Source organism: Desarmillaria tabescens, assembly GCF_030435595.1.
Source record: "Desarmillaria tabescens strain CCBAS 213 chromosome Unknown EV420scaffold_43, whole genome shotgun sequence".
Classification (NCBI taxonomy): domain Eukaryota; kingdom Fungi; phylum Basidiomycota; class Agaricomycetes; order Agaricales; family Physalacriaceae; genus Desarmillaria; species Desarmillaria tabescens.
The window spans coordinates 35,429-58,985 of NW_026848342.1; the positions used below are offsets into that span (position 1 = coordinate 35,429).

The 23,557-nt window shown below is 48.2% G+C and overlaps 8 protein-coding genes across 8 annotated transcripts; 3 read left to right on the forward strand and 5 right to left on the reverse strand.

Annotated features, from left to right (window-relative positions):
• Positions 1 to 1,825: 1,825 nt before the first annotated feature.
• On the forward strand, positions 1,826 to 3,506 carry EV420DRAFT_1622339 (uncharacterized protein; the record flags this gene model as incomplete). The annotated part of the gene is made up of 3 exons (XM_060475797.1): positions 1,826 to 2,509; positions 2,565 to 2,942; positions 3,000 to 3,506. The coding sequence occupies 3 exons, from the start codon at positions 1,826 to 1,828 to the stop codon at positions 3,504 to 3,506; spliced, it is 1,569 nt and encodes a 522-aa protein (XP_060326220.1).
• A 487-nt stretch (positions 3,507 to 3,993) lies between these two features.
• Positions 3,994 to 5,513, reverse strand: EV420DRAFT_1712672 (NADP-dependent oxidoreductase domain-containing protein; the record flags this gene model as incomplete). Its single annotated transcript, XM_060479651.1, has 8 exons — positions 5,280 to 5,513; positions 5,149 to 5,234; positions 4,935 to 5,093; positions 4,850 to 4,874; positions 4,745 to 4,776; positions 4,404 to 4,688; positions 4,206 to 4,362; positions 3,994 to 4,152 (listed from the first exon to the last, which is right to left on the reverse strand). The coding sequence occupies exons 1-8, from the start codon at positions 5,391 to 5,393 to the stop codon at positions 3,994 to 3,996; spliced, it is 1,017 nt and encodes a 338-aa protein (XP_060326221.1). The 5' UTR covers positions 5,394 to 5,513.
• Positions 5,284 to 7,104, reverse strand: EV420DRAFT_860874 (uncharacterized protein). Its single transcript, XM_060483756.1, has 3 exons — positions 6,943 to 7,104; positions 5,656 to 6,894; positions 5,284 to 5,602 (listed from the first exon to the last, which is right to left on the reverse strand). Exon 2 carries the CDS (start codon positions 6,841 to 6,843, stop codon positions 5,671 to 5,673), a length of 1,173 nt encoding a protein of 390 aa, XP_060326222.1. The 5' UTR covers positions 6,844 to 6,894; positions 6,943 to 7,104; the 3' UTR covers positions 5,284 to 5,602; positions 5,656 to 5,670.
• Positions 7,105 to 7,191: 87 nt separating this feature from the next.
• Positions 7,192 to 9,936, forward strand: EV420DRAFT_1567720 (uncharacterized protein; the record flags this gene model as incomplete). The annotated part of the gene is made up of 9 exons (XM_060474135.1): positions 7,192 to 7,298; positions 7,346 to 7,502; positions 7,562 to 7,887; positions 7,951 to 8,236; positions 8,288 to 8,517; positions 8,570 to 8,717; positions 8,770 to 9,095; positions 9,152 to 9,581; positions 9,637 to 9,936. 9 exons carry the CDS (start codon positions 7,192 to 7,194, stop codon positions 9,901 to 9,903), a joined length of 2,277 nt encoding a protein of 758 aa, XP_060326223.1. The 3' UTR covers positions 9,904 to 9,936.
• A 206-nt stretch (positions 9,937 to 10,142) lies between these two features.
• Positions 10,143 to 12,340, reverse strand: EV420DRAFT_860897 (MFS general substrate transporter). The gene is made up of 8 exons (XM_060483757.1): positions 11,966 to 12,340; positions 11,519 to 11,914; positions 11,231 to 11,467; positions 11,129 to 11,173; positions 10,998 to 11,077; positions 10,804 to 10,946; positions 10,640 to 10,751; positions 10,143 to 10,590 (listed from the first exon to the last, which is right to left on the reverse strand). The coding sequence occupies exons 1-8, from the start codon at positions 12,161 to 12,163 to the stop codon at positions 10,365 to 10,367; spliced, it is 1,437 nt and encodes a 478-aa protein (XP_060326224.1). The 5' UTR covers positions 12,164 to 12,340; the 3' UTR covers positions 10,143 to 10,364.
• Positions 12,341 to 12,520: 180 nt separating this feature from the next.
• Positions 12,521 to 14,606, forward strand: EV420DRAFT_1567728 (uncharacterized protein). The gene is made up of 3 exons (XM_060474136.1): positions 12,521 to 13,537; positions 14,231 to 14,409; positions 14,464 to 14,606. Exons 1-2 carry the CDS (start codon positions 12,748 to 12,750, stop codon positions 14,248 to 14,250), a joined length of 810 nt encoding a protein of 269 aa, XP_060326225.1. The 5' UTR covers positions 12,521 to 12,747; the 3' UTR covers positions 14,251 to 14,409; positions 14,464 to 14,606.
• Positions 14,607 to 17,497: 2,891 nt separating this feature from the next.
• EV420DRAFT_1275982 (uncharacterized protein) lies at positions 17,498 to 18,204 on the reverse strand (the record flags this gene model as incomplete). The annotated part of the gene is made up of 2 exons (XM_060467935.1): positions 17,498 to 17,956; positions 18,007 to 18,204. Coding segments are annotated over 2 exons (657 nt in total), but the record flags the coding sequence as incomplete, so codon positions are not given.
• A 1,567-nt stretch (positions 18,205 to 19,771) lies between these two features.
• Positions 19,772 to 22,604, reverse strand: EV420DRAFT_861334 (uncharacterized protein). Its single transcript, XM_060483761.1, has 9 exons — positions 22,358 to 22,604; positions 22,243 to 22,309; positions 22,029 to 22,185; positions 21,647 to 21,972; positions 21,305 to 21,593; positions 21,022 to 21,251; positions 20,825 to 20,969; positions 20,451 to 20,773; positions 19,772 to 20,393 (listed from the first exon to the last, which is right to left on the reverse strand). The coding sequence occupies exons 1-9, from the start codon at positions 22,446 to 22,448 to the stop codon at positions 19,874 to 19,876; spliced, it is 2,148 nt and encodes a 715-aa protein (XP_060326227.1). The 5' UTR covers positions 22,449 to 22,604; the 3' UTR covers positions 19,772 to 19,873.
• Between the last annotated feature and the right edge of the window lie 953 nt (positions 22,605 to 23,557).

Consider the following 23,557-nt stretch of genomic DNA (forward strand, 5'->3'; position numbering starts at 1 on the left):
TTGTTGACACGTCTCTGCTCACGATAAAAATTTCTGCAACGCGAAGACGACTTTTTTGCCGCCTAACGATGTATAGAGCAAGCCCTGGAGTGTGATGGAAGTGGCAAAAGTAGCTGCAGAAAGAAGGAGGCTGTAAGTCTCTCCCATTCAGTCTACGTCGCTGGTTGCTCACCTCTTCGTTAGCCGAATATCACTCCCTCCTATCCATGTGGGCCATTTTCCCTCTAGCTACGACGTCAGTGCTCATCTCGGCAGGGCCGCGTCAATCCACGAGCGAGGCTACTTCATCGCGACGACGTATCGAATAAGCCTACCACCTCCCTGCACAAAGATAGCGTCACTGGGGAAGATTTCATCCCAATACCATGTCGCTCGCAAAGAATACAACGCAGGGACACTTTGTCTGTTGAGAACACTAGAGGTACACCTTTTGACTTTTGTAGGACTGGTTCACTGGAAACCTGGTTAGAGCCGGACGCATTATTTTCCCATATCAAGCATGTCTCAGGCATGTCCACAACACAAGACTTCGAAGACGAGCACGCGAGAGAACAAAAGGATCTAGACACACGAGACCCTTGCAATAACAAGGTTATTGGGGTAGGCACGCTAGGACGCGGGTACCAACCACGAACTCCAAGAACGTGCTTCGAAGCATTGTGTCCTTAATCTTAGAGACGAGCTTCATATTTTCATCATCGGGACGGGTGGGCTCGACATTCGCGGGTGATGCTAACATCAGGGTGTGTCGCTCGGGTGATGCGTCGTGTTCAATATGAAGGCTGGGCCCAGAAGATTTCCTTTCCTGCAGCTCATTGTATCTCCGTTTCTGCGTTTTCTTTGCCGGAGATTCAGGTATTACTAGGTGCGTCCGTGATGCTGTGTTAGTTTCTTCAAACTGATGTCGGTTCATTCAGAATACTTTGGAATTCATTATTGGCGTTTCTATGGATTATCAGAATACGCGATTAGATACGATCTGTGGGTGGCTCTATTTCTGTAGGGTGTAGCTCAAAGTTCTTATTGCAATGAAGCTGTTTTAGAATATATGAACAATCATAATAGAAACGATCTATACTTCATCTTTGCGGCCCAAGGTCAAGGATCTGTTGCGTGTACTGTCTCAAATAAGATGTCAAGCCGAGGAATTCAATGATTCATCCCCACGAACCTATCCATAATTGTAGGCCATAGACCCGTTGACGCCACTCCCGTCTGGTAGGCAGAAATCATATCATTTACCCTGGAAAGTTAATGCAGGGACGGAAACCATCGGTGATACACTTGGAGAGAAACTCAAGCTCCGTGATACAATGTATTGTACGATCTGTCCTATTTTTTCTCATGTCGAACTGATAGTGCTTCCCTAGTTCGAGGCTAACCATAGGAGGATTCTATCGCAATCCGACTGGATCGATACAGGGCGATGGTTTGATAGTGAATCTCAAAAGTGATTGGTCGATCACGATATACACAGAGTATTCTCCAGAAGACTGCGTATTCAATGTGTTCTCATCACCGCAGTGATAGGCTATTTTGGTGAGACCCGGCAGAATCACTGATTCTGTGAAATTTTGACACGCAGAATGAAGCTCAGACGGCACACACTGCGTGTTCATTTGGCCAGACTTGTGACTGCTTGACGATTGACCGATAAATGGTTCGGAAAGGTCCGAATCCAACGCATATATATATTTCAAGTTGGATTCTAAGCAATGCATTATCCGGTCCTCGATACAACACGATTTCTCTGATATTGCTTTGATCCAAAGGCGCGTCTCCATAGTCTCAAAAAGAAGGATTTCCGAATTGACACCTTTGCTAGATGTACGTCTATAGAGGAAGCCTATTCGACTCGTCGTACGCAGTCAACGAAGCCATCACTATCGTCTTCCCCACCGATTTCTGTCTCGGCGAGCTCGTGTCTGCCTTCTGGCAATGGACAAAGGACGCTGAAGGGAATGAGAAAGTAAACGTGTCCTACAATGGCATTATCGACAGCGTCACATTGGCAAAGAAGATTGGCTGCTCCTATGACCACTACTACAGATTCGATGTTACACTCGCCGCCGATTTCAAATCATTGACCCTCATGATGTGCAGTCCCTCCAATAATACATCTGCTACGTTCACTGGCACCCTACAGCTCAGCTACTCGGAACCTCCTTTCACGCCCAGGTGCCTCGTGTACGTGGGGAAGCTAGATTGGCTCGCGTATGCAAAGAACGAAATGCTCACCGTCATTGTGCCATCGACTTTCAACGAGGGAGACCCTGTTTGTGTCTACTGGGAGCGGAACGAATTTGTTACGTCTATGGAGATCCTATCGGAGAGTGGGGACGGCAAAAAGCAGCTGGGTATCCCGATGAATTATTATAGGTTTGACGGATGGGTGAATAGTAACAGGGACGCGATTACGCTCACTATGAGCACCCCTAGCACTCCTAGCACGGGAAAATCGAATCCCGTCACTTTGCGCTTGGCTAACGACTTGATGACCCGCAAGAAGGTGAACAGTCATAACCTATCTCAACTCTAGTATAGCACTTACTATCCAATTTCAGGCACTCATTGCTCGCTACAACGTCGATATCGATGGAGGTATCAACGATGTCCGTGACATACTCGTTGAAACCCTTGGCTTTATCCCCGGCAATGTGGAAATGCTCTATTACGATGTCGAGCCATCTGGTAGGCCATGCAAAACCCTGAGTGGGCAGGCCGCGCCAACGGCTGAGCGGTTCCAACAACGCTTCATTTCCCTTGTTAAAGATACCAAACCTGGAGACATTCGCTTTGTGTACGTCGATGCTCATGTAATGTCTGTCGAAAGGAGTTTCGAAGACAGCGAAAAGGGCCCAGCGTGGAAACTGGCCAAAGCAGATGATGGAAAGCAAGTAGAGCCTGTGCGAGGTGACTGGATCGCCGATACACTCAGACAGGTAACTAAACGAAATTGAAGTAAAACAACAGATACTGAAATCCGATAATAACTGCAGTATCTGAACGCCGGAGCAAACTTGACCATCTTGTGCTCCTCCTACCCCATTGGGTTTTATGGAAACCCACCGGGCGTGCTTCTCGCTGCGGTTCACGAGACCCAGATCAACATCAAGGCCGTATTGGAGAAAGGTGGTGCTAAGGATCCATGGACCTTCGCGATTCTGCGCGAGATCGAGAAGACGTGGAGGCAGAAGAAGCGCATGCCCTCGTATACACAGCTCGTCAATGATGCGCGGTTACGCATCAACTTTATGCTCCAGGACGGTGGACTGGGGAGGTCGTACAAGGGTCCAAGCCCGGACCTCCGCAAACCGATTGCCTGGCAGACGGGAGGGCCAACGGAGGGCTACCAGGATCCTCAGTTGGTGTATAATGGGTGGTATATTGATGCTGATAGGGCACCGTTTTTGGGTCCGTTCCCTGTGCCTATGGGTCAGAGTCTGTCGCCTCCGCAAAACCTTGGGCCGGTGCGTTACCCGCATGACGAGTTGAAGCTATATTAGTATCGAGTAGCCAGACATACACTAGCAGACTGACACATTTGTAACGTTGTCCGAGTTGTACTAGTATTCGATATCTGTGTTCGTCATTGTTTCTCATGAATGTTATTACGTGTCATACGCATTGCTCAGTGCACAGGGGACCGATGGACTACGCCATTTGCCATTTGCCAGAATAAAACTGCAGTCTTAAGAAGAACACCACCTACCGGGATTGAGAAAGAAAGATTCAAGATAACTGATTTATCAAGGTCATGAGAGTACTCATCTCCATGTCCTCGATGTTGCGGGAACGTACTTCATGCTTGGGTTAACACCAAGTTAAAGTCAAGAATCGAGTCGGGAGACCGGCCCGAAAAGTACTCACATCCCGCAGTCTCAAAAACGGGGGCGAACGTACATACAGTGCCAACGCAACCACCTTGAATACTATTCGAAACATACAGGAATTCCAGTCAACTTGCCTCGGTTTCCGCCCCTACACCCACTATTACTTTGGCAACTCGGGTGTCGATACTAATACCATATTCATTCCAGCCTCGTCGTATCTTGTCCCTGGAATGTCACTCTCCTCTGCGATCTTGCGAACAGCGGCAACATCCTCCGAACTGAGCCGTACCTTCGCCGCTCCTGCGTTCTCTTCTACATACTAAGCGCGTTGTTAGCCTAGAGATGAAGTACTAGATCATAGAGCTTAGCTACCTTTGCCTTCTTCGTCCCCGGAATGACAACAAAGTCATCTCCTTGGGCAAGGATCCAAGCTAGCGTAACCTGGCTAGACGTAGCATCGTGTTTATTACCAATGACTTTGAGATGATCCACGACATCCAGGATCTTGGGGAAGTTCTCCTTGGAAAACCTAAACAACCATTAGCCCTCAAGGAAGAAACGAAATCCGACAGAACCACAACGTGCTTTGGGATAGCCCTACGAGAATCATTCGCTTCAAATTGGTCAGGAGACTTGTACAGGCCTGCGACGAGGCCCCTAGCAAGTGGAGAGTAAGCGACGACCGTAACGCCGAGCTCTCTAGCCGTCGCCAAGATAGCGAGTTTCGGATCTTCGATATCGAGAACCAGAGGAGAGTACTCGATTTGAATAGCAGCGATGGGATGGACAGCATGGGCCCGACGAAGGTCTTTAGCCGTACATTCCGAAAGACCGAGGTACTTAACCTTGCCTTCCCTAAGACCCGCAGTTAGTCAGCACATTGGGAACGGAACAGGGATGGTGACGCTTACTTGACGAGTTCGGCCATCGCGCCGACGGTTTCCTACATAAGTAGATCATGTGTGAGTACGCTTATGAATTTTCGAAGTGGAAACCATAGAAGCGCAGTCACTGACTTCAATGGGCACATTGCGGTCCGGCCTAATAATATTGGAACTGTCAGCGCACCGAAGGACGGCGGAAGGCTAGACCCCACCCCACCTGTGCTGGTAGTAAAGATCGATGTAGTCCACCCCCAGGCGTTCAAGGGATTTTGCACACTGCTCTTTCACATAAGCGGGATCTCCGCGTCCACCACTGAGTGTGTAACCGAATTTGGTGGCCAGGAAGATCTCGTTTCGTTTGCCGGTGCGTTTGAACCTGGGTGAGGAAGAGTTGTCTCTCTTGAATGGGAGCAGGGATACGGGAGGCTTACCATTTTCCTAGGAGATCTTCGCAATCCGCATAGATGTCTGCAGAGTCCCAGTGGGTGCATCCGCTATTATATGCAGCGTCGAGGACCTGTAGGACGGTCAATACAAAGTAAGTACGATGAGGTTACCGTACCTTGAAGCGCTCCTCGTCAGATCCTACGACACCATACGCAGCGGCGAGAACCATAGTGCCAAAGCCGATAGGGTTGACGAGGGCGTCACCAATTTTCCTAGCAGGTAAGCTCATGATGAAAGATATATGATAGTTTGTGAAGAAGAATGAAAACCTCAAGTTACAACCTTTATACGAAAGAGCCGTTGATCGAGACTCATCGAAGATGACAAAGACAGAATTTTCATTTTACAGTCCATTAACACTGACAGCAAGTGGTGTGAGACTGCTCGAAGCGGTCAAGTTATGACTCAGACCGAACACCGCGAGCGCATGCCCAGAATCTGAAAATGCATCAGAACCCAAGAAGATGCAAGGATAATGGACCGGATCTTACTTTTCTACACTTTAATTAATAATCGGCGTCATTGATGAGGTCCCTGTCGCGTACGATGGTGGGATACAACAAAGTTTTGATCGCTGCTTTGGTTTCGTCCCACTCTGGAATCTGCCTGGTGCACCACTTAACCTCGACTGTCTCAATCTGCAGGGACCCAAGAGGTAACAGTTGGAGGGGGGTAATGAGGGCGGGTTCGTGAACACTGAGCCGTTTCCACAATCTGGCGGGTTGTGCCATGACAGTGAAAAGATGGGGTGTAGCAAGATGACCACCAAAAGAGAGTGTGTCAAGGTGTGGGAGATGGCCGACGACATCATCCATCAAGCCTTTGGCCCACTCATAGGGATGACGACCTTCATTCCATCCGATGATGGTGAGATGTCGCAGTAGTGTGAGTGACTGTAGCTGCTCTTTAAATGTCCTCCCGTTGATATGATGACCTGGTTGTCCAGCGAATCTTAGAACCAGTGTCGTCAGCGTGGCTAGGCACGGCTGCAGAAGAAAAGTGAAGGTTGACTGGCACAGTTCCGCATCGATGATACGAAGGCTCTGGAGGTGGTGATTGTGGTGACCATTGGTGACCAGGGGATCGTAGGATCCTGGAACGTACGAACATTTGACAATAGTCAGCGAGGTGACTGAAGGAAAGGAGGACGGATGGGCAGGGTTGAGGAATATGTCTGCAAGAGCATTCTGGCCGAAAAACGCTTCGTCAAAAAGTGTCGACCCGATGACGCACAGACTACTGATGTTGTTAAGCTCCCTGGACGCGTCAATAATGGGCATAAGTCGAGGATGGTATGTGACAGTAAGGTGCTTGACATTGGTGCAGCCGCTCAGGACATCTGTAGCGATGGGAACAAATGCCGCATCCCGTGTCGCGTACCGATATCGAAAGCCAGATGTTGGGCTTGTTAGATATAGACGGCGCACCCTACGCATAATGTACGGATCTCCTGTGCGCCTGAGCGTCTCCAAAAACAGGACCCACTGCATGATGCTGGTCAAACGAGGTGCCACGTAGAGTTCTCTATCCATGGCTTTATGAACTTTTCGTGAAACCAGAGTCATGGATGCGAGAGCCGCTTGCCCTCCTTCAGTGACATCAGGATGCAGATACCGAGCGATTTCAGTAAAAACGCTTGAGGGAATAACAAGGCGGCGGCGGCGCTGGTTGCGCGACATCGACGAAGGACAGGCTGGTGGTCCTGGTGATAGTTTGGTATTCCAAATTCACTGCGGAAGTTGAAATGTTGAAATTTTTGAAACGCTAAAGTGACGAACCTTGGCAGCTTCTCCTTTCCCTGGGTGTGTCCCTCGCGGCTTCCCTTCAGATACCATGGAGGACATCGAGACCATTTATCTTCTGTCGCCAAGTACGTTATGCAAAACTACAGAGGTAAGTCGACGCGTTTCTTAGCGAGAGTATCTGAAAGGGAGGACAGGAGAGGCAGGAAGGAGTTGGACGACTCCAAATGTGGACAAATACCGGCAACACGGTCCGTCATGATTGGCCCCTGTCTTCACACCCTCATGTCTATTTCTTCTTCTTCAGACTCTGGCTTTTCGTCGGATCAATCTGAGTGTCCATTGTCATCAGTCTCCAAGTATCCGCCATGCGGACAAGATTCTGTTCTATGGTCAGCCATAATCCATCTACTTTATATCTTCGCGTTGACTTTCTCAGGCTCTTTTACAGAGGGAAGAGCCTGAAACCGGATCCTCTCAGGCCCAATTGCGGCACATTCGCACAACCACCTCGAAAAAAGGTGCTGATGAAGGCTCCTGACCCCTCAATGCGTAGTATGCTCATTATTCCGATTCCAAACTGGCTTAAAGATATGGTATGTGGATGCTCCTCTTTGACTTATGTATCCAGACATCTGACCCTCGTTCTCTCCAGAAAGACACGGAAGAGCATGTACTTCCCCTCATCCCAGACTCTCATCTACATGCTCTCACGCGGCAGGCTTCTGCAATGTGTCGGCGCTATCAAAATAACTCTGAGTGTCACTTCGGATGGCGGTCCTGCGATACGGCAGATACATTTCCTTACGAAATTCATGTTGCTCGGGCAGTATATACTGCTCACAGTGTATTGTTAATCGCTACGAGTCCCTGTATGGGGACAATGCAACGGTTTCCCATGCTCAGCTGGGCAACAACGCACGATTCCTTCTTTCAATCCGTCTGGGAAGACGTCCTTCGAGAGAGTGGATTCCATCTCGAGTCAGTTGCAGATTCTCTTTTTTTTTTTTGCAAACTTAACAATGCTAATTTGAAAACCATCAGGTTCAGACCAGTGTGGCCCGTGTTATATCTACAGGAAACCTCTCCAAGTACACACACTACTGCTCCAGATGTCATCATATCATATCGGGGTGTCCCTCTCTTCATCGTCGAATACGTGAAAGCTGATCCCTCGCTCCTTGACAAAGCTATCTATCCTCACTTGCAACACCTCATGGTGTCTATGCAATCATCTCTAGCTGGGCGCAAAGAACTCCGGCCTGTATTTGGCTTGCTGATCTATGAAGCAGATGTAATAACTGTATATGGTTATATTCGCGACAACAAGGTAGACCTACTCTTGTCTTCTTGCATGCAGTTTTCTTAACAAGCAACGCAGTTCTATTCAAAGACGACCGGTAAAATAGATAGTCCGGTATTTGATTTGAGAAAACCCTTTGATGTGTTGGCTCTTCGTATGATGATTTCCAACTCGCACTCCTACGCACAAAAGATGTCCGAAGCTGAGATCGTGAGTACAAAAATTCGACCTATACCGTGTGGATCTCCGGGATATAATCGGGCGTATCTTGGACCATTTGCTGTCCTTATAGATGACCAAGCAAATAGGTCAGTTTTCAGCTAGGTGACTCCCTGTCAACCGTGCTCTTACGAAGGATAGATTGCACGAGGCTGACGCGCTTCAATGGATGCTTTCTCGACGAGTACGACTCACTGAGTCTATCGACTCATCGAATCACGGACTTTCCGACTCGTCCATTTCTTGGGTATCGCTGTTCGTCTGCTGCGATATCCCTACTGCATTAGATGTGGGCATACGTTCAATCTTTCAGTGATTCAAAACTGACTTTTACTACATAGGACGACCTGATTCTCGACTGTGCTCGTTGCCTCACCCAACGGCAAAATCGTGCTCTTGACCAGCTCAAACATGACCTTTTGCAATTAGACAACGCGCTTTATACACACGGGCTCGTCTCGTCCTCTCCACCCGACACGGACCGTACAGCCTTGATACTAGACACGCAACGAGCTGCTTCTTTCTTCGCTAGCATTCAAGACACGTTCGGAACCGAGTACATCAAAGAAAAGCCGTGTCCAACCAGGTGGTCTATCTTGTTGAACTCATTTCTGACCGCAGCATGGGCGGATATAAGGGCCAAAGGCCCCAATATCGTCGAGTTTCAGTGTGTACTGTTACCTCTTCTTTCTTGTATCATCGTAACATTCTCGCCGTCGCAAGGTGCTACCCGTCTTGGTCAATGCATCGTAAGGTCCAGATAAATACCATCGAAGACGCGGACCCGACGCCTCACCAAGAAATAACTCCTGATGCGGCATTCATCATCAAACCGGATTTTGTCTTTGGTGATGCTGCATTCTCCAAGTACACATATGAAGAGCAGTTTGAGTTTTCCGATGAGCTCTCGGTAGGAGCGGATCCTTCGATCTATACAGGGACGACATCGCATTCCCAGGTTCCTATCCTGATAGTGGAATACGTGAGGGATTATAGTCCACAGGCACGGAAATCGCACCTGGTTCACTTGTCGATGGCGATGAAATCTGCGATGGGGTTACTCCACGCTCTGGTGTTGCCTCCTATTGTTCTGGGACTTCTTGTGGATGGCTTTCGTATTACTGTTGTCTGTTGTTCGGGGTCAGAGGCTGAGGTCCGTTTATTCCCATCCATGGCCATGATAATACTAATCCCTTATTCTCTGTCAGGATCTGGTCACCGAACTCCCTGAAAAGTATGATTTCGACCTGCTCAAACCGATAGACGTTTTTCGGCTACGGCGGTGTATGCGCAATGTTTGGAAGCTTGCACACGAGATTGAAAGATTAGATCGAGCTGCTCACGTTCAAGTAGAAAAGTCGATATCTTCAGGTGCATTTCCTTGGTGGAAAGCGAGCTCAGACCGACATCTGGGTAGTACCCAAACGAAGGATACCATCCGTGGCTGGTGTCAGGATGCTGCATCCACAATGTGAGATTGGTTGTTGTCTACGATTGAAGACAAAGAGGTCTTAACGAGTTCCTCTTGAACTTGCAACGAAAACAATCCTCTTGGCATGCCAGCCCGGAGGGCAGGTCCACGTAGAAGTAAATTGCTTGTAATTCGCAATGTGATCCATGAGACTTAGACGGGAGGCGCTGGGCTCATGTCGATGACACGTTGGTACTCAGGCCTCAGGTTCTTAGCGGTGAATTACAATAAGAGTAGTAAATTCACTTCAATGGAACTTTATTATCATGAAACAAGAACCTGATGCTTGTTATGTCTTCTTCCTCTTCTTCACGCTTTTATTGCTGACCGACCTAACGACTTTCTTGTTTGACCGCGCAGACTGACTTGTCGTACCACCTGGTTGCCGAGGAAATATTTGTTGCAAATCACCATTGGCGAGAAAGGCGAGTCGTTGGTTTATGGCAGTCGTAAAATCAGTGAACTTTACAGTCGATACCTCATCCCCACTGTCTTCAAATCCGTCACATCTTCATCGAGTTCCTCATCCATCACATCTCCCTCCAGAATATCTCTCCTTTTATTCACCCAAATCAGATAAAACCTCAGTCCCAGCGCTTCCACGACAACCAACGCGTAACATATCATGATCGTCCGAAACGCTGTCTGGTAGTGAGGTGACTCCGAGGATTTGAAGAACTGAGGTCCGGCACTGAGAGGGATGAGAAGAAGGTACTAGAGAAGTTCAAAGATGGACGTACATGTTTCCAGTGCAATACGCAGTGAACAAGAGAGCCGTCATCGTCATCTTCTTCGTTACGCCTTTGTAGTTGGCAGACATCAGTGACATGGAGAGCGGAAGGGCTCCAGGACCTACACCGTGAAAGAGATTAGCGGTGGAAGTGAACAAAGAGAATGGCATTACCTGTAGAAAGGAGGTAGTAGCCAAAAAGCTTGACGCCGTTGCTGACATCTGAATATATCAGAGCGCTACCAACAACGGGGCAAGCAACAATGGGAATTATTAAGAAGGTGGATATATTACGAACGCGGCCTGCGATCCAGCCACTGCAAGTACACCAAACTCAGAAACGTAAAAATCAGTTACGGAAGGCGTACCTTAAAAGAATTGTCAGGAACGCTATTACCGATGAAGGTAACCCGACAAGAGTTGTCTCAAGGTTGGTAAACCCGAAGCCCTGAGGAAACAATATCAATTGTGAGCTAAGAATACAGGGAAATTCACGCACCGTCAGCACCAGATTACCAAAGTTCTGAGTACCGGAGTTTGGTATCTAGTATCAAGACATTATTAGCGACGCCGCCAGAGCAAAGAAAAGAAAAGAGTGTACCTGAGTGCATATAGATATGGCGAAGAAGAACCAAGTTTTTGGATCCAAAAAGCATTCAAAGACCTGCTCGCGCTTCCACTCGCTCGTTTCCTTTGAAGCCTTTCCCATACCAGCCAAAATAACTCTATCCTGTGCGCATTTCGTCTCCTCTTCGTTCAAAAATCCGCACGACTCTATTGAATCTGGAAGAATGAATAATATAATGGCTCCCCACAAGCCTGTAGCGAGACCAAAAATCTTACACTTAATGAGCACCAGGAATATGATATAGGAAAAATGACAACTTACGATAAACAGCCACTGCCATGGAGATAACGGTTCCTCGATCCTGCCAATGCCATAAGCCGCCAACGAAGCCACCAAACCCCCAAACGAGTTCCCCGCGAACCATGCCCCAGTTTTGATCGGGATCTCGTCTCGCGTGTACCACATCGATGTGACGTATACAAATGCAGGTGTGATCGTCGCCTCCGCCACACCCAAGAGAAATCGAACAGTAACGAGACCACCAAAGTTCTTACATGCAGCGGTGAGCGCGACTAGGGTGCCCCATATTATTGTGTTGATCGAAACGTACTTGCCGACGGGAAGTCGCTGGATTAGATGCGTCGTAGGATAAGCCCAGCCGAGGTAGCCAAAGTAAAAGACGCTGGATACCCAGTTGTATTGCTGTCCCACTAGATCCTGTCCTTCTCTTTAGTAATAGCCCCTCGGAAAAGACGACAAACAACACACCGTATCAGCTTTGAGGCCGAACACTGATGCACTGGAAAGAATAGTCTTGTCAATGAAGTTGAAGTTGTACGTGATGAACATGATTGGGAGGAGTCGCCAATCGATTTTCCGCAGCACTTTTCGCGCCAGGTCAGCATCGATAGAGACATTGGACTCGACGTCAGCGGATTTAGACTTGACTGACGTGGCATCAGCCATGGAGAACGGAGAGGAGGCAAAGACCAACTGAGCGGGCACTCCAGAGTTAGAAGTAGCGGTGTTAAGTACTGTATGCAGTCGTTATCGTTATCACAAGTACTCCTCCGTTGATTGATTACCGAATTCAGAAGCGTGTCATGCGGCGCTTGTAGAATCTGATAGGGCTATTCGAAGTGGTCAAATTTGAGTCGGTGGACTATGGATAGATGATCATAGTCCACGAGCCATGTCTGATAGTCGATGAGCTAAAGGATATGTAAGCTTCAAAACAAAATAAAAAAGCGAAGAGGCGGGACATACCGCGGATCGGACGACCCGGTCCGCAGTTTAATTGCCGTGGGTTTGCCGTTTGCACCACATGTACTTCACAACTCTCCTGCCTAGATACCACTACGACGGCCCACCGCGATATGGCTGGCATCGACACCTCCATTTCAACATTTATCTCCCAATTACCCAAAGTTGAGCTACATGTCCATATCGAGGGCACGCTGTCGCCGTCTCTGCGATGGCGCCTCGCGCAGAAGAACCAAATCCCTCTGCCGTATCCAACGTACGAGTCTCTTGTCGCATCGTACGCAACAATGTACAACCACAGAAGAGAATTGCAAGGCGATAACAGCCTCCCGACCTTTCTCGAAGCCTACTATGGCGGGATGGAGGTACTGCGAACCGAAGAAGACTTCTACGACCTCGCGATGGAGTATTTTGCCAAGGCAGCGGAGATGAAAGTACGATACGCAGATCCATTCTTCGACCCTCAGGCGCATACTCGACGGGGTGTCGCCCTCGCGACTGTGATGAATGGACTTGAACGAGCAAAGGGGGATGCAAAGAAGATATATGGCGTAGAGGCGGACTGGACAATGTGTTTTCTACGGGACGTAGACCCATCATCTGCGATGGAGACATATAAGGAGGCGCTCGAGGGAGGATTTAAGCATGTCTTTCATGCTGTAGGTCTGGATAGTAATGAGTATGACCGACCGCCAAGTCTTTTCCAAGACGTTTTCGCCCAAGCCCGGAAGGACGGGTATTGGATCACGGTGCATTGCGATGTTGGGCAGAAGGACACGCACGAACACATTCGCGAGGTCGCTACCAACTGTGTTGGCGGCCTTGAAGGCGCCGATCGCATAGACCATGGCTTGAACGCCATCGAACGACCAGAGCTGATCCAGATAATCAAGCAGCGCGGTCTAGGACTCACACTATGCCCCCACGCCTACCATCGGCGGCTCTCAACAGAGTATGTATTTGGGAATATCAAACGACTCTGGGACGAGGGCGTTAGGATTACGATTGCGAGCGATGATCCAACATACATGCATCAGCGGTGGGTGCAGGAAAACTTGGAGCTTGTGATGCACCATTGCGGATTCAGCAGCAAGGATATGGTTCGCCTACAGCGGACGGGCGTATATATTTCTTGGGCAACTAAGGAAGTAAAGGAAAGCATTAGAAAGGAATTGGACAACGTAGAAAGAACACTTACCTCATAGTGACCAACATGAAGGCTATTTCAGGCCATTTCGAACCCAAAGCTCATCTCCGACTGGCGCTCTTGGTAAAGTGGTGGTGGTAGTAACGGTAGCAATCTCTGTCATTGTACCAAAGCAATATCCAATGGCTTCAAAGACTTGGTGATGGGTATGTCAGCGTCTGACAAATGGGGCTTCCATTGACATACCGATGCTTACGCGGCTGAATCAGGCGGGCCCCTATGCTGGCTATTCTCAGACTTAGGTTGGTAACCTAAAAAACCTAATAGAAAGGACCATCGTGAGCTGTCTACATAGTATTTACGAACCATATCAAGCACATACCACAGAGTAGCCTCATCATGACAATTCTTCTCACCGGCGGAACTGGCAAGACAGGCACGCGCATCGCCCGCCTTCTCAAAGATGCTCATCAACCTGTACTCCTCACTTCTCGCAAAGGCGTCGTCCCTGAGCCCTTCAAGGGCGTCAAATTTGACTGGTATGACCCGTCGACGTTCGAAAACGCCTTCACCGCCGACCCGAACATCGACCGAATCTACCTCGTCGCACCTGCAGGTACCTCGGACGTCTTCCCTCCAATGAAGCCTTTCATCGATCTGGCGGTGCAAAAGGGTGTCAAGCGTTTTGTCCTCCTCAGTGCATCTACATTGGAGCCCGGATACCCAGCGATGGGGAAAGTGCACGAGTATCTGCTATCACTCAAAGTCAATTACGCGGTCATTCGTCCTTCGTGGTTCTTTGGTATGTTGCAAACCGTAGCAAAAACTCGATGATTGACTGTTGGGCTTTGCAGAGAATTTCTTGACACTGCATCTTCAAAGCATCAAGGAACAAAACACAATTGTGAGCGCGTCGGCAGATGGGAAGATTGGGTTCATATCTGCAGATGATATTGCGGATTTGGCTGTTAGTACATTGACGGATGAGAAGAGCCATAACACGGACCATATCCTCACGGGCCCCGAACTGCTTTCTTATGATGATGTACGCCTCGTCCAAGTTATATCTAGTCCATCACAGCTGACTGTCGAACCAGGTTGCTGCTATCTTCACAGAGGTACTTGACCGGAAGATTACTCACACACGCATCACCATCGAAGAGTTGAAGAAGAGATATCTTGCTTTCGGTCTCCCTGAAGATTACGCTACCATGCTCTCGTCTATGGATGACCTGAACGCCAACGGTGTTGAGGAAAAGATATTCGCTGCGGAGAAGAAGGTTACCGGAAAGAGAACGTTGAAGAGTTTTGTGGAAGCGAACAAAGACAGCTTTTAGAGCATGGAAGTATCCTTATTTACGTGATATTCAATACAGAATGATGAAAACATCGTCAATACTCACTAAAAGTTCTCTCGTTCCGGTAAACATGCATTTTCGTCGCTCCAACTGTCCTACTTGGTTCCAACCTTGGTCGGCGCTCCGGTAGCAGGGGTAAAGTAGAGTATATGCTCCAAGTAATAGGTATATGCAAATGGTAAACCGTTTACGCGTCACGACAGCAACCAATTCAAACGAGACGCGACATGGCGGTGCGAAGGAAGAATGAAGTGGTCTCGCCGAGATTTGTCATCACTGAGGTCGGGCCGCTCTAGACCGGACCCTCTAAGGCTTTGTCAAATTCTTCACGACCAACCTACAAGCGTCCACTCTCTGATATCGTGGTCTGTTATATCGGCTAATGTGGCATAAATCCAGAATACATCGATTACTTGAGTGCTACCCGCCTGGAACGTAAGTGGATCGTAGAATATGATTTACTGAATAAAGTTAGGCACTCTACGCTCCCCGGAATTTCTGTCACCGTCTCATGCTACATTGTCGCCTAAAAACGAGCCTCCCGCAAGGCTGGCGACGTGTTCACCTAGAACAAGATTACAGCAGGCTGAGGCTGTTCAATCCGAAACCTGCCGTTCGGATTCCCAGTTCTGCCTAAACTCCAAAACTATGGCATTGTACACCGCCAGATCATCATTGGGTTGTACAAACGGCTCCCAGAATGCGACATCTGACACCCGGTCGTCAAACGTGGTAAATAAAACCTCCCATGCTGAAGCATTAGGCCGCAGACACCCTATGCCTTTCATGCGTTGAATATCATTAGTCTTGACCAAGACTTTGAATGTATTAATGAGGTTTCTAGGTCTGAATAGATCGTCTGTGGCTCGCTGGAGAATACCGGAGGAGTACGAGTCCCCAGACGTCGAGGTGGTCAAGTGATCGAGATATCCTTGAAAGAGCAGTACGAACTGGTCTATATAGTGAGGCCATTTAGTAACGTCACTGCAGACTCGGTCAAACAGGTGTTCGTCGACAGGCATTTATGAAAATGGACGAGGGGAGGACAGGCAGCTGGAATGTTTTTGCCAGCAGAGAGTAGATGTGTATCGGTTCGGAAGGATCTCCAGTGACCACAAAATGTATGAGCTGCTCGTTCGCAGACGTCCACCATCTGAGGCTCTGTTCGACGAAATCTGGATCGCCTAGGCTGGGTGAAGTGCTGAGGACGTCCTCAAAAATCTCCCATAGGAATCGCTGATTTGCCTGGGACCAAGCGATATGAGAACCGGCATCAAACGCGTACTGCGTTACGGTATACAGGTGCTGAACGATCATGCGGCATGTATGTCTTTTGTCTGGCTTCCAGACCTGTGCTTCCAGTTCTGTCAGGGTCGTGACACAGAGTTCAAGATGAACCAAGACGTCATGTAATAGTTCTGCATCTTCGACATGTGGCGAACGAAGCACAGATAGCAAGAGTTGTAGGGGTATAGGTACGTCAGACCAACGTGCTGAAGAATTCTCTCCTCCTGCCTCCGTTTCTGCACTTTGAGAAAAGTGGTAGAACAACAACTTGCCGAGAAGCGGATACAGACAGGACGAAATAGCGGAAGTAAGGCTAACCTGGGCATCGCATTCCGTGTCGCAGATCTCTATATCTGGGCATCCAGCTTTTGAATACATTGCGGGAGCACGGAAGCCTATAGCAGGCTCTACCCAATTAAACGACCAGTATGTCTTTGGGAATGCATTCAAAAGAGCTTTGTAGAGAATACCGGCAGAGTCTCCATGGAATGGGTCGCCTTGTGTAAGAACATTGCAGAGAATGTTGGCCCATATCACCGGCTGCTCATCCAGCTCTGATGATATTGACTTGAGAAGGTATGCTATAACATTAGCATCGTCGCCCTCTTGATATCTCAATGCAGCGAGAAGGGTGGTACGTGATGAACGAGGATTCTCTTTGGCGAGACCGTCCATGACGATCGTGAACAAAGGATTCAACACTCCTGAATTCGCAGGAAGTTGAAGATGCAGGCAGGCCCGTAAACATCGCTCTAAATCCCCGTCCATGCCTGAGCGAACGCCGGTACGGATGTCGATACAGTCTTCAATTCCTTGGCGCAGAGACTCAATCATACTCTCCTTTTGTTTGATCAGGCCCGTCGATTTCAGAGGAAGGCAGCTGGTAGACTGCACGGCGATGCTCTGAACAGTGGGGTTGGAAGAAATCGAATGGAGCCAAGCAACTGCTTGGATATCGGGGGAATCGTCCATCTTATAGACCGCCTCACGCTCAGCGTCCTTCAATGATTTTGCACGAGTTCTGGGCTGAGGCGGGTCGGTACAAGAAAAGTATGTGGAGAAGGTATGAAGGATAACATGATGGTATGCCGAAGACACCTTGCCGAAGCCGAAGTACAAGAATTCAGAAAGCGGTGTTCTGAATGGACACTGAGGATAGACGAGAGGGAGGAAGTTGGTGCTAACATATGCGGAGAAACCGACGAGTACGATAGCGGCCATCGTGCCCCCAATTTCACCACTCTGAGGGATGAGGAAAATAACCAAGCCGAGGAGGAAGAGACCCAAGGCGATATGCATAAGCACAGGGAGCAAGCCAATGATCATGGGTATGTACCAGACTTCGAGGTTCATGTAGCGAACGTGGCGAACACGCACCCTGTCACGAGGCGTTCCCGATGGCACTGATACGTATTGGTGAATCCACTGCTTTGCCAGGGCGGCGACTAAAGCTGTAGAAAGGCTGAGTGATAAACTCGCGAACCACAGCCCGTTGACCCACGAATCGAGTGTCTTGGGATGGAAGGGTGTGTAGGGTGTGAGGTTAGAGCGAGGAACAAGATCGACAGATGCTCCACTGGCCATGGCGCGTTGAACACTGACAATCTCGAATAGAAGAGCTGCCGAAACTTCACCATAATCAATCTGGAGATTTTGAGACGTTTGAACCACAAATGTTGAGACGACAGCTGAGAAGAGCCCAGCCTACAGATCATCATGTCAGAAAGTGACATACAGAGAAGAAAGCGACGCACAAAAATGAGAAGTACGTCCAATCCGTCCCTCCAGTCTTCTACCATCTCCGCATCAAAGATCGCGCATTCGTCCAAATAAGTTCTCCATATCCTCGCAAAAAGTCCCATCTCTTCTCCTTTGGCGTCTTCGGAATATTTTTGCTCATAGTCTGAGGGATCATAACCTTGTAAAGCAGCGTTAGCCAGAAGGACTATCATCGAAGGACTGTACCTACCTCTTGTCTGCACTTGAGCCTTGAGACCCAACCTACGACGACTGAGTTTCCGACGCCTGGGTCTTGAATAATAATACGTCGTGCTCCCAGAAGCGGATCCAGAAGACGAATTATTGCTAGCTGCAGAATTGGCCATCAAGGTTTGAGAAGGGCTGTAGCCCGCTTGGAGGGGGGAAACCCATGAATAAGGTGAGAGTGGTGCCCCACGAACGAAAATAAATATAAATACTTCTGAAGAAGAAAATTTCACAAGTGTAAATGGTCACGTACATTCCCGTCATGAGTCGGTTTAAACCGATTAGACCGACATGAGCTGGCTGTGGTCATACCGTTAAATGGAGGACTTGATGTTAAAATGTCTGCTCGGTAGTTCAATGTAGTGGCACATTGTCAGAAAACCACGGCATACTTAAGGAATCTATTTGATTCATAGCGGATTTGTCTCCTTAGCGTGCTCTGTAAGCTTAATGTATTTAGTGTGGAACGACGTTATCAAAGTCTGCGAAGGCCTCCAAAAACCGAGTTCTAGCTCGAAGCGGTACATAGAAAGCCGCCGAGAGAGACGCAAAGGCATAAGAGAAGTCGACGAGATGGTATCGGCAGTGACATTCGTACCGGCACAAGGTTACAATAAGGAACAGCCAGACCTACAGCCCCGACATATTTGAGGGCCATGTACAATGGCCACTAGTCATCCCACACTATAGCGATCGCACTGTTGAATAAGAGACGCTCCTCGTAGTACTCATTTGAAGTGATAGACAAGCTCGACGACTAGGAAGGAGCGGTACAGGATATGTAGACAAGAACGCTGCAAGAACGTTCTTGGAATGCTCAAATACACAACACCGAATCATGGCCACACTCCTTCACGTACAAGCAAACGGGAAGCAAGCAATGGAGCGACGGAACAAGTTGAACCAGCAGAACGCAGGGCATGGTCAAGCACAGTTGACCAGACAGTCAGTCCCGGAAAGGGACTGTGTAGCCACGCTTGGACTATGAGAACTTCGAAACACAAGCCATGATCAAGCACAACTAGGCAGGTAAGCAATTCGAGGAAGAGACTGCCTGCAGTGGTGCTTGAGCTGATGATGATGGTTGTGATTCAAGCTCATATTACATAATTTCAAATTGAAGCCTCCAAAAATACTTGACGGTAGAGTCTTGCAAATTTAAGCTGCCATATAGGTGGGCGTAGGCTTTGCTTGAAGGTGCTTATAGTATCGCTTGAATTAGTTTATATAGTAAAAATCTGAGCTGAAGATGCTAAACGAAGAGTTGAATCGAACCTATCGAGTCCCGCACTCGTGTGAACTTCTTCGGTGCGAAGAACGTATGTATAATCTAATAAATAAACAAAAATCGAGAATTTCTGAATCAAGTATTGGTGATACGTCGTAACGAAATATCAGAGTGAAGAGAAGGGGATGTCTTGAATGCAACATCCTCACACCAGCCACGGATGGTATCCTTCGTTTGGGTACTACCCAGTTGTCGATCTGAACTCGCCTTCCACCAAGGAAACGTGCCTGAGGATATCGACTTTTCTACTTGAACGTGCGCAGCCCGATCCAATCTTTCAATCTCGTGTGCAAGCTTCCAAACATTGCGCATGCACCGCCGTAGTCGAAAAACGTCTACCGGTTTAATCAGGTCAAAATCGTACTTTTCGGGGAGTTCCGTGACCAGATCCTAGCAGAGAAGAAGGAGATTAATTTAAGGATGGCCATGGATGGGAATGAACGAACTTCAGCCCCTGACTCCGAACAGCAGACGACAGTGATACGAAAGCTATCCACAAGAAGTCCCAGAACGATAGGAGGCAATGCCAGAGCGCGGAGTAAACCCATCGCAGATTTCATCGCCATAGACAAGTGGACCAGGTGCGATTTCCGTCCTTGCGGGCTATAGTTTTTCACGTATTCCACTATAAGGACAGGAACTTCGGAATGTTCTGACTCCCCCGCGTAGATTGAAGGGTTTACCACTACCGAGAGTTCATCGGAAAACTCAGACTGCTCCTCATATGAATACTCAGAGAACGCTGCATCACCAAAGACAAAGTCAGGTTTGACGATGAATGCTGCGTCTGGAACTATTTGGTTGGGATCCTCGTCTAGAATGGTATTGCTCTTGACCCTGCGATGCATTGACCAGGACGGGTAGCACCTTACAATGATCATGGTATGAGATAATGATACGAGGGTGACGGAGAATTAGACTGACTGAAACTCAACGATATTGGGACCTTGGAACCTTATATCTGTCCACGCTACCGTCAGAAACGAGTTGAACAGAATCGACCACCGTATCGGGCACGGCTTTTCATCCTTAAAGTTGACTCCAAAGGTATCTTGAACGCTAGCGAAGAAACAGGCGGTCCGCTGTATGTCTACTATCAACGACACCTGGTCTGGTTCGGCGGAGGATGTGACCAACCCGTCGGTACGGAGCGACTCATATGCTTGCAGATGCTCATGACTGAGGTCGTCGAGGGCCATCCTTTGTCGTGGGGTGAGATATTGCGTACAGCGATCAATCAAGGCGTCCTATGAAACTAAAATCAAAACAAATCATGGAGGATTTGAATGTAAGCCCACATCTAAATCAGCCGGGATATCACAGCAGACGAATAGCGATATCCATGAGCTGGACGTATCTCGAAGCCCATGATTCGGGTTGACAGAGCCATTGAGTCGTATCCGTCGAGAGAGCATCCATTGAAGTGCTTCTATATCATTTAATCTATCTTTCATAAGAACACTGTCAACAGCGAGTGATCTAGCCAAAAACTGACCTATTTGACTGGTCGTCTATAAGGACAGGGAATAGACCAAGATACGCCTGATTATATCCCGGAGATCCATACGGTATAGGTTGAATTTTGGTATTCGCAGCCTCGGTTTTAGATATCTGCTGCGCGTAAGAGCGCAAGTTGAGAATGGTCATGCGAAGAGCCAAGGTCTCAAAAGGTCTGTTCATGCGGAACATTGGTGAAGTTCGGTCACCAAACATCTTCGAGTAAAACTATGTCGACAGTGTCAGAAGAACGCGTGGAAGAGGTTAAAAAAAGATCGTACCTGATCTCCACGAATGTAGCCAATCCCCATCATTATTACGGATGTTTCATAGATTAGCAAGCCGAAGACAGGCTGGAGCTCGTTGCGTCCGACCAGGGCTGATTGCATAGAAACCCGCAGGTGTCTCAAGTGAGGAAGGATACCTTCGTCCAAGAGGGAGGGATGAGTTTTCACGTATTCGATGATGAAGAGAGGGACACCCCGGTATGCTATGACCACGTCTGGAGCAGTGGTATATGTAGTTGGGGAGGTTTCTTGTAGGTATAGCACGGGCCACACCGGTCTGAACCTAGGTTCCAATTAGGTTTACTAGGTTTGCGAATGAGAAGATCAGCCACTGACTCGAGCTGGAAACCACGCTCTCGAAGGATGTCCTCCCAGATGGAGTGAAAGAAGGCATCGTACGTCGCCGCCCAACTGAGCATGGGAAATTTCTGGTCCGTCCCCATCGTCGAATTTGCGGCGGTTAAATAAAGATCATGTGCAAAATTGACCGCACGGGCAACATGAAGCTCGTAGGGGAAAGCATCGGTAGTATCGTAATCACGCCATCTGAAGCGGCATACAGATTTTCTCCGGTAGCTATTGAATAATGCAGAAGCCTGTAGTGTCATATTGTGTAGACGAGCGTCTGGGACGAAAGGGAAAACCTGCTCCCCCGTCTCTTCCTACGAATGAAAGGTCAGATTCTAGGATCCATGGACCAAAAGGGGGTGTTGTATACCACGTCTTCAAGCCACTTTAGAACCGGAATAGTGAACATGTCATTCATGGAGGGCTTGACGGCCTTTCTCGGCCCCTGGATTAGAGACGGTTCGGCGTGGGTCCCACAAGGCAATTTGAGAGGATTGGGATTCATACTCTCCCCTCTGTAAAAGAGCCTACATAGGTGTAAGTCAACCCGTAACAGACGAAAGGTAGATAAAGACGGGGCTGACCATAGGACTGAGCCCGGTCGGCATGGCGGATACCTTTCGAGTAATGATGTTGAAACTTGGGATTGATCTGAAGAAGAATCAGACATGAGAGACGAGAGAAACTGACTGGTATTACCTAAGTGCTTGTTAGATATACTGAAAACGAGTTTTCCACGTGAAAAATGTTTCACTCGAACATCGATTCCGGGGCAAGTATGAGGCATCATTAATGTCTAGTACAGCTGTCCACAAGTTGAGAGCACGAAGAATGGGAGCCGAAGTGTTAGGTTCGTGCATGGGCACCGGAGACAAATTAATGTAAAAGGATTAGAGACCATAAGGATGGAAAGGGTGGAAATATATTGTCAATTAGTGAAAGATAAAAAGTCAATCAAGAAAGGCCGACGACGACAGGAAAAGAAGGCAGGTGTTGGTGAAGATAGCATCGGTAAATCAGCCCGAAATCCGCAAAATATTTCCCACGCCGCCAGGGCGGCTGCCACTTTCCCTCATCCTTCATCTTCATTTTCGATACATTTATTAATATCGTATATCGCACATCCTCAAAACACCTTTTTTTTCGCACTTTGGCAGATCGCTCCTGAGGACATGTGGTAGCTCTCCCTGTACCTTATCCATCTTGAACGTTATCTCTTCCAAGACCGAGAACCGATGTAAGAGCTGGTCAATGGCGACAAAACTATACGAGTTTGGCAATTGCTCTGGTTTTGGAAACGGTGGCCACGGGGATGAGATATCGAAGGTCAGCTTTTTCATAGATGCTATCGGGAGCGATAGAAGGAACTTTGGTAGCTTGACCAGCGAACGGTGAAATTTCTTTTGGGCCATGTCATAGGACCAAATTCCATCCGTAATGTGGAGAGTTTCCAGACAAGTGCATCCGCTAAGAGCCTCAAACTCAGTAGAGAAAAGATCTTGCAAAATTTAACATGAGTACTACAAGGATTTAGATCATTTTAGTGAAAGAGTTCGCACCTATCGCCTCTTCGGTCTTAAATCCCAAACTGATATGCTTGAGTGTCGCACCAGAACCGTGGAGATATGACGACAATGCCATTATCTCATCACGGAACTCGTGCGAGAGGAATCCAAGCCACAAGGTCTGCAGATTTGGGTGACCACCAACATGGAGCCAATTGTACAGGGCAGTCCTCACTGTTGAGTAACAACTGCTATTGTTGTCAATAGTCAAGAGGACCCGTAGTGTCGCGGGGGGCGGAGATGGTGAATCATCAATAGCCAATGCCTCCATACACATATCCACTGTGTACATCAAGCAAGTGCAATCATCACCGGACATGTCACAGCAATGGAC

What these genes read in the sequence shown, in the direction of transcription:
- EV420DRAFT_860874 (XM_060483756.1), bottom strand. Translation starts at nt 6,843, where the DNA reads ATGTCGCGCAACCAGCGCCGCCGCCGCCTTGTTATTCCCTCAAGCGTT.
- EV420DRAFT_860897 (XM_060483757.1), bottom strand. Translation starts at nt 12,163, where the DNA reads ATGGCTGATGCCACGTCAGTCAAGTCTAAATCCGCTGACGTCGAGTCC. An exon ending in TCGGCCTCAAAGCTGATACG is followed by an intron (nt 11,915 to 11,965) that starts GTGTGTTGTTTG and finishes AGAGAAGGACAG; the next exon opens with GATCTAGTGGGACAGCAATA. An exon ending in CATGGCAGTGGCTGTTTATC is followed by an intron (nt 11,468 to 11,518) that starts GTAAGTTGTCAT and finishes ATTAAGTGTAAG; the next exon opens with ATTTTTGGTCTCGCTACAGG.
- EV420DRAFT_1567728 (XM_060474136.1), top strand. Translation starts at nt 12,748, where the DNA reads ATGTACAACCACAGAAGAGAATTGCAAGGCGATAACAGCCTCCCGACC. An exon ending in GGAGCTTGTGATGCACCATT is followed by an intron (nt 13,538 to 14,230) that starts GCGGATTCAGCA and finishes TGCAGGTACCTC; the next exon opens with GGACGTCTTCCCTCCAATGA.
- EV420DRAFT_861334 (XM_060483761.1), bottom strand. Translation starts at nt 22,448, where the DNA reads ATGATGCCTCATACTTGCCCCGGAATCGATGTTCGAGTGAAACATTTT. An exon ending in TATATCTAACAAGCACTTAG is followed by an intron (nt 22,310 to 22,357) that starts GTAATACCAGTC and finishes ATTCTTCTTCAG; the next exon opens with ATCAATCCCAAGTTTCAACA. An exon ending in ATAGACGACCAGTCAAATAG is followed by an intron (nt 20,970 to 21,021) that starts GTCAGTTTTTGG and finishes TATGAAAGATAG; the next exon opens with ATTAAATGATATAGAAGCAC.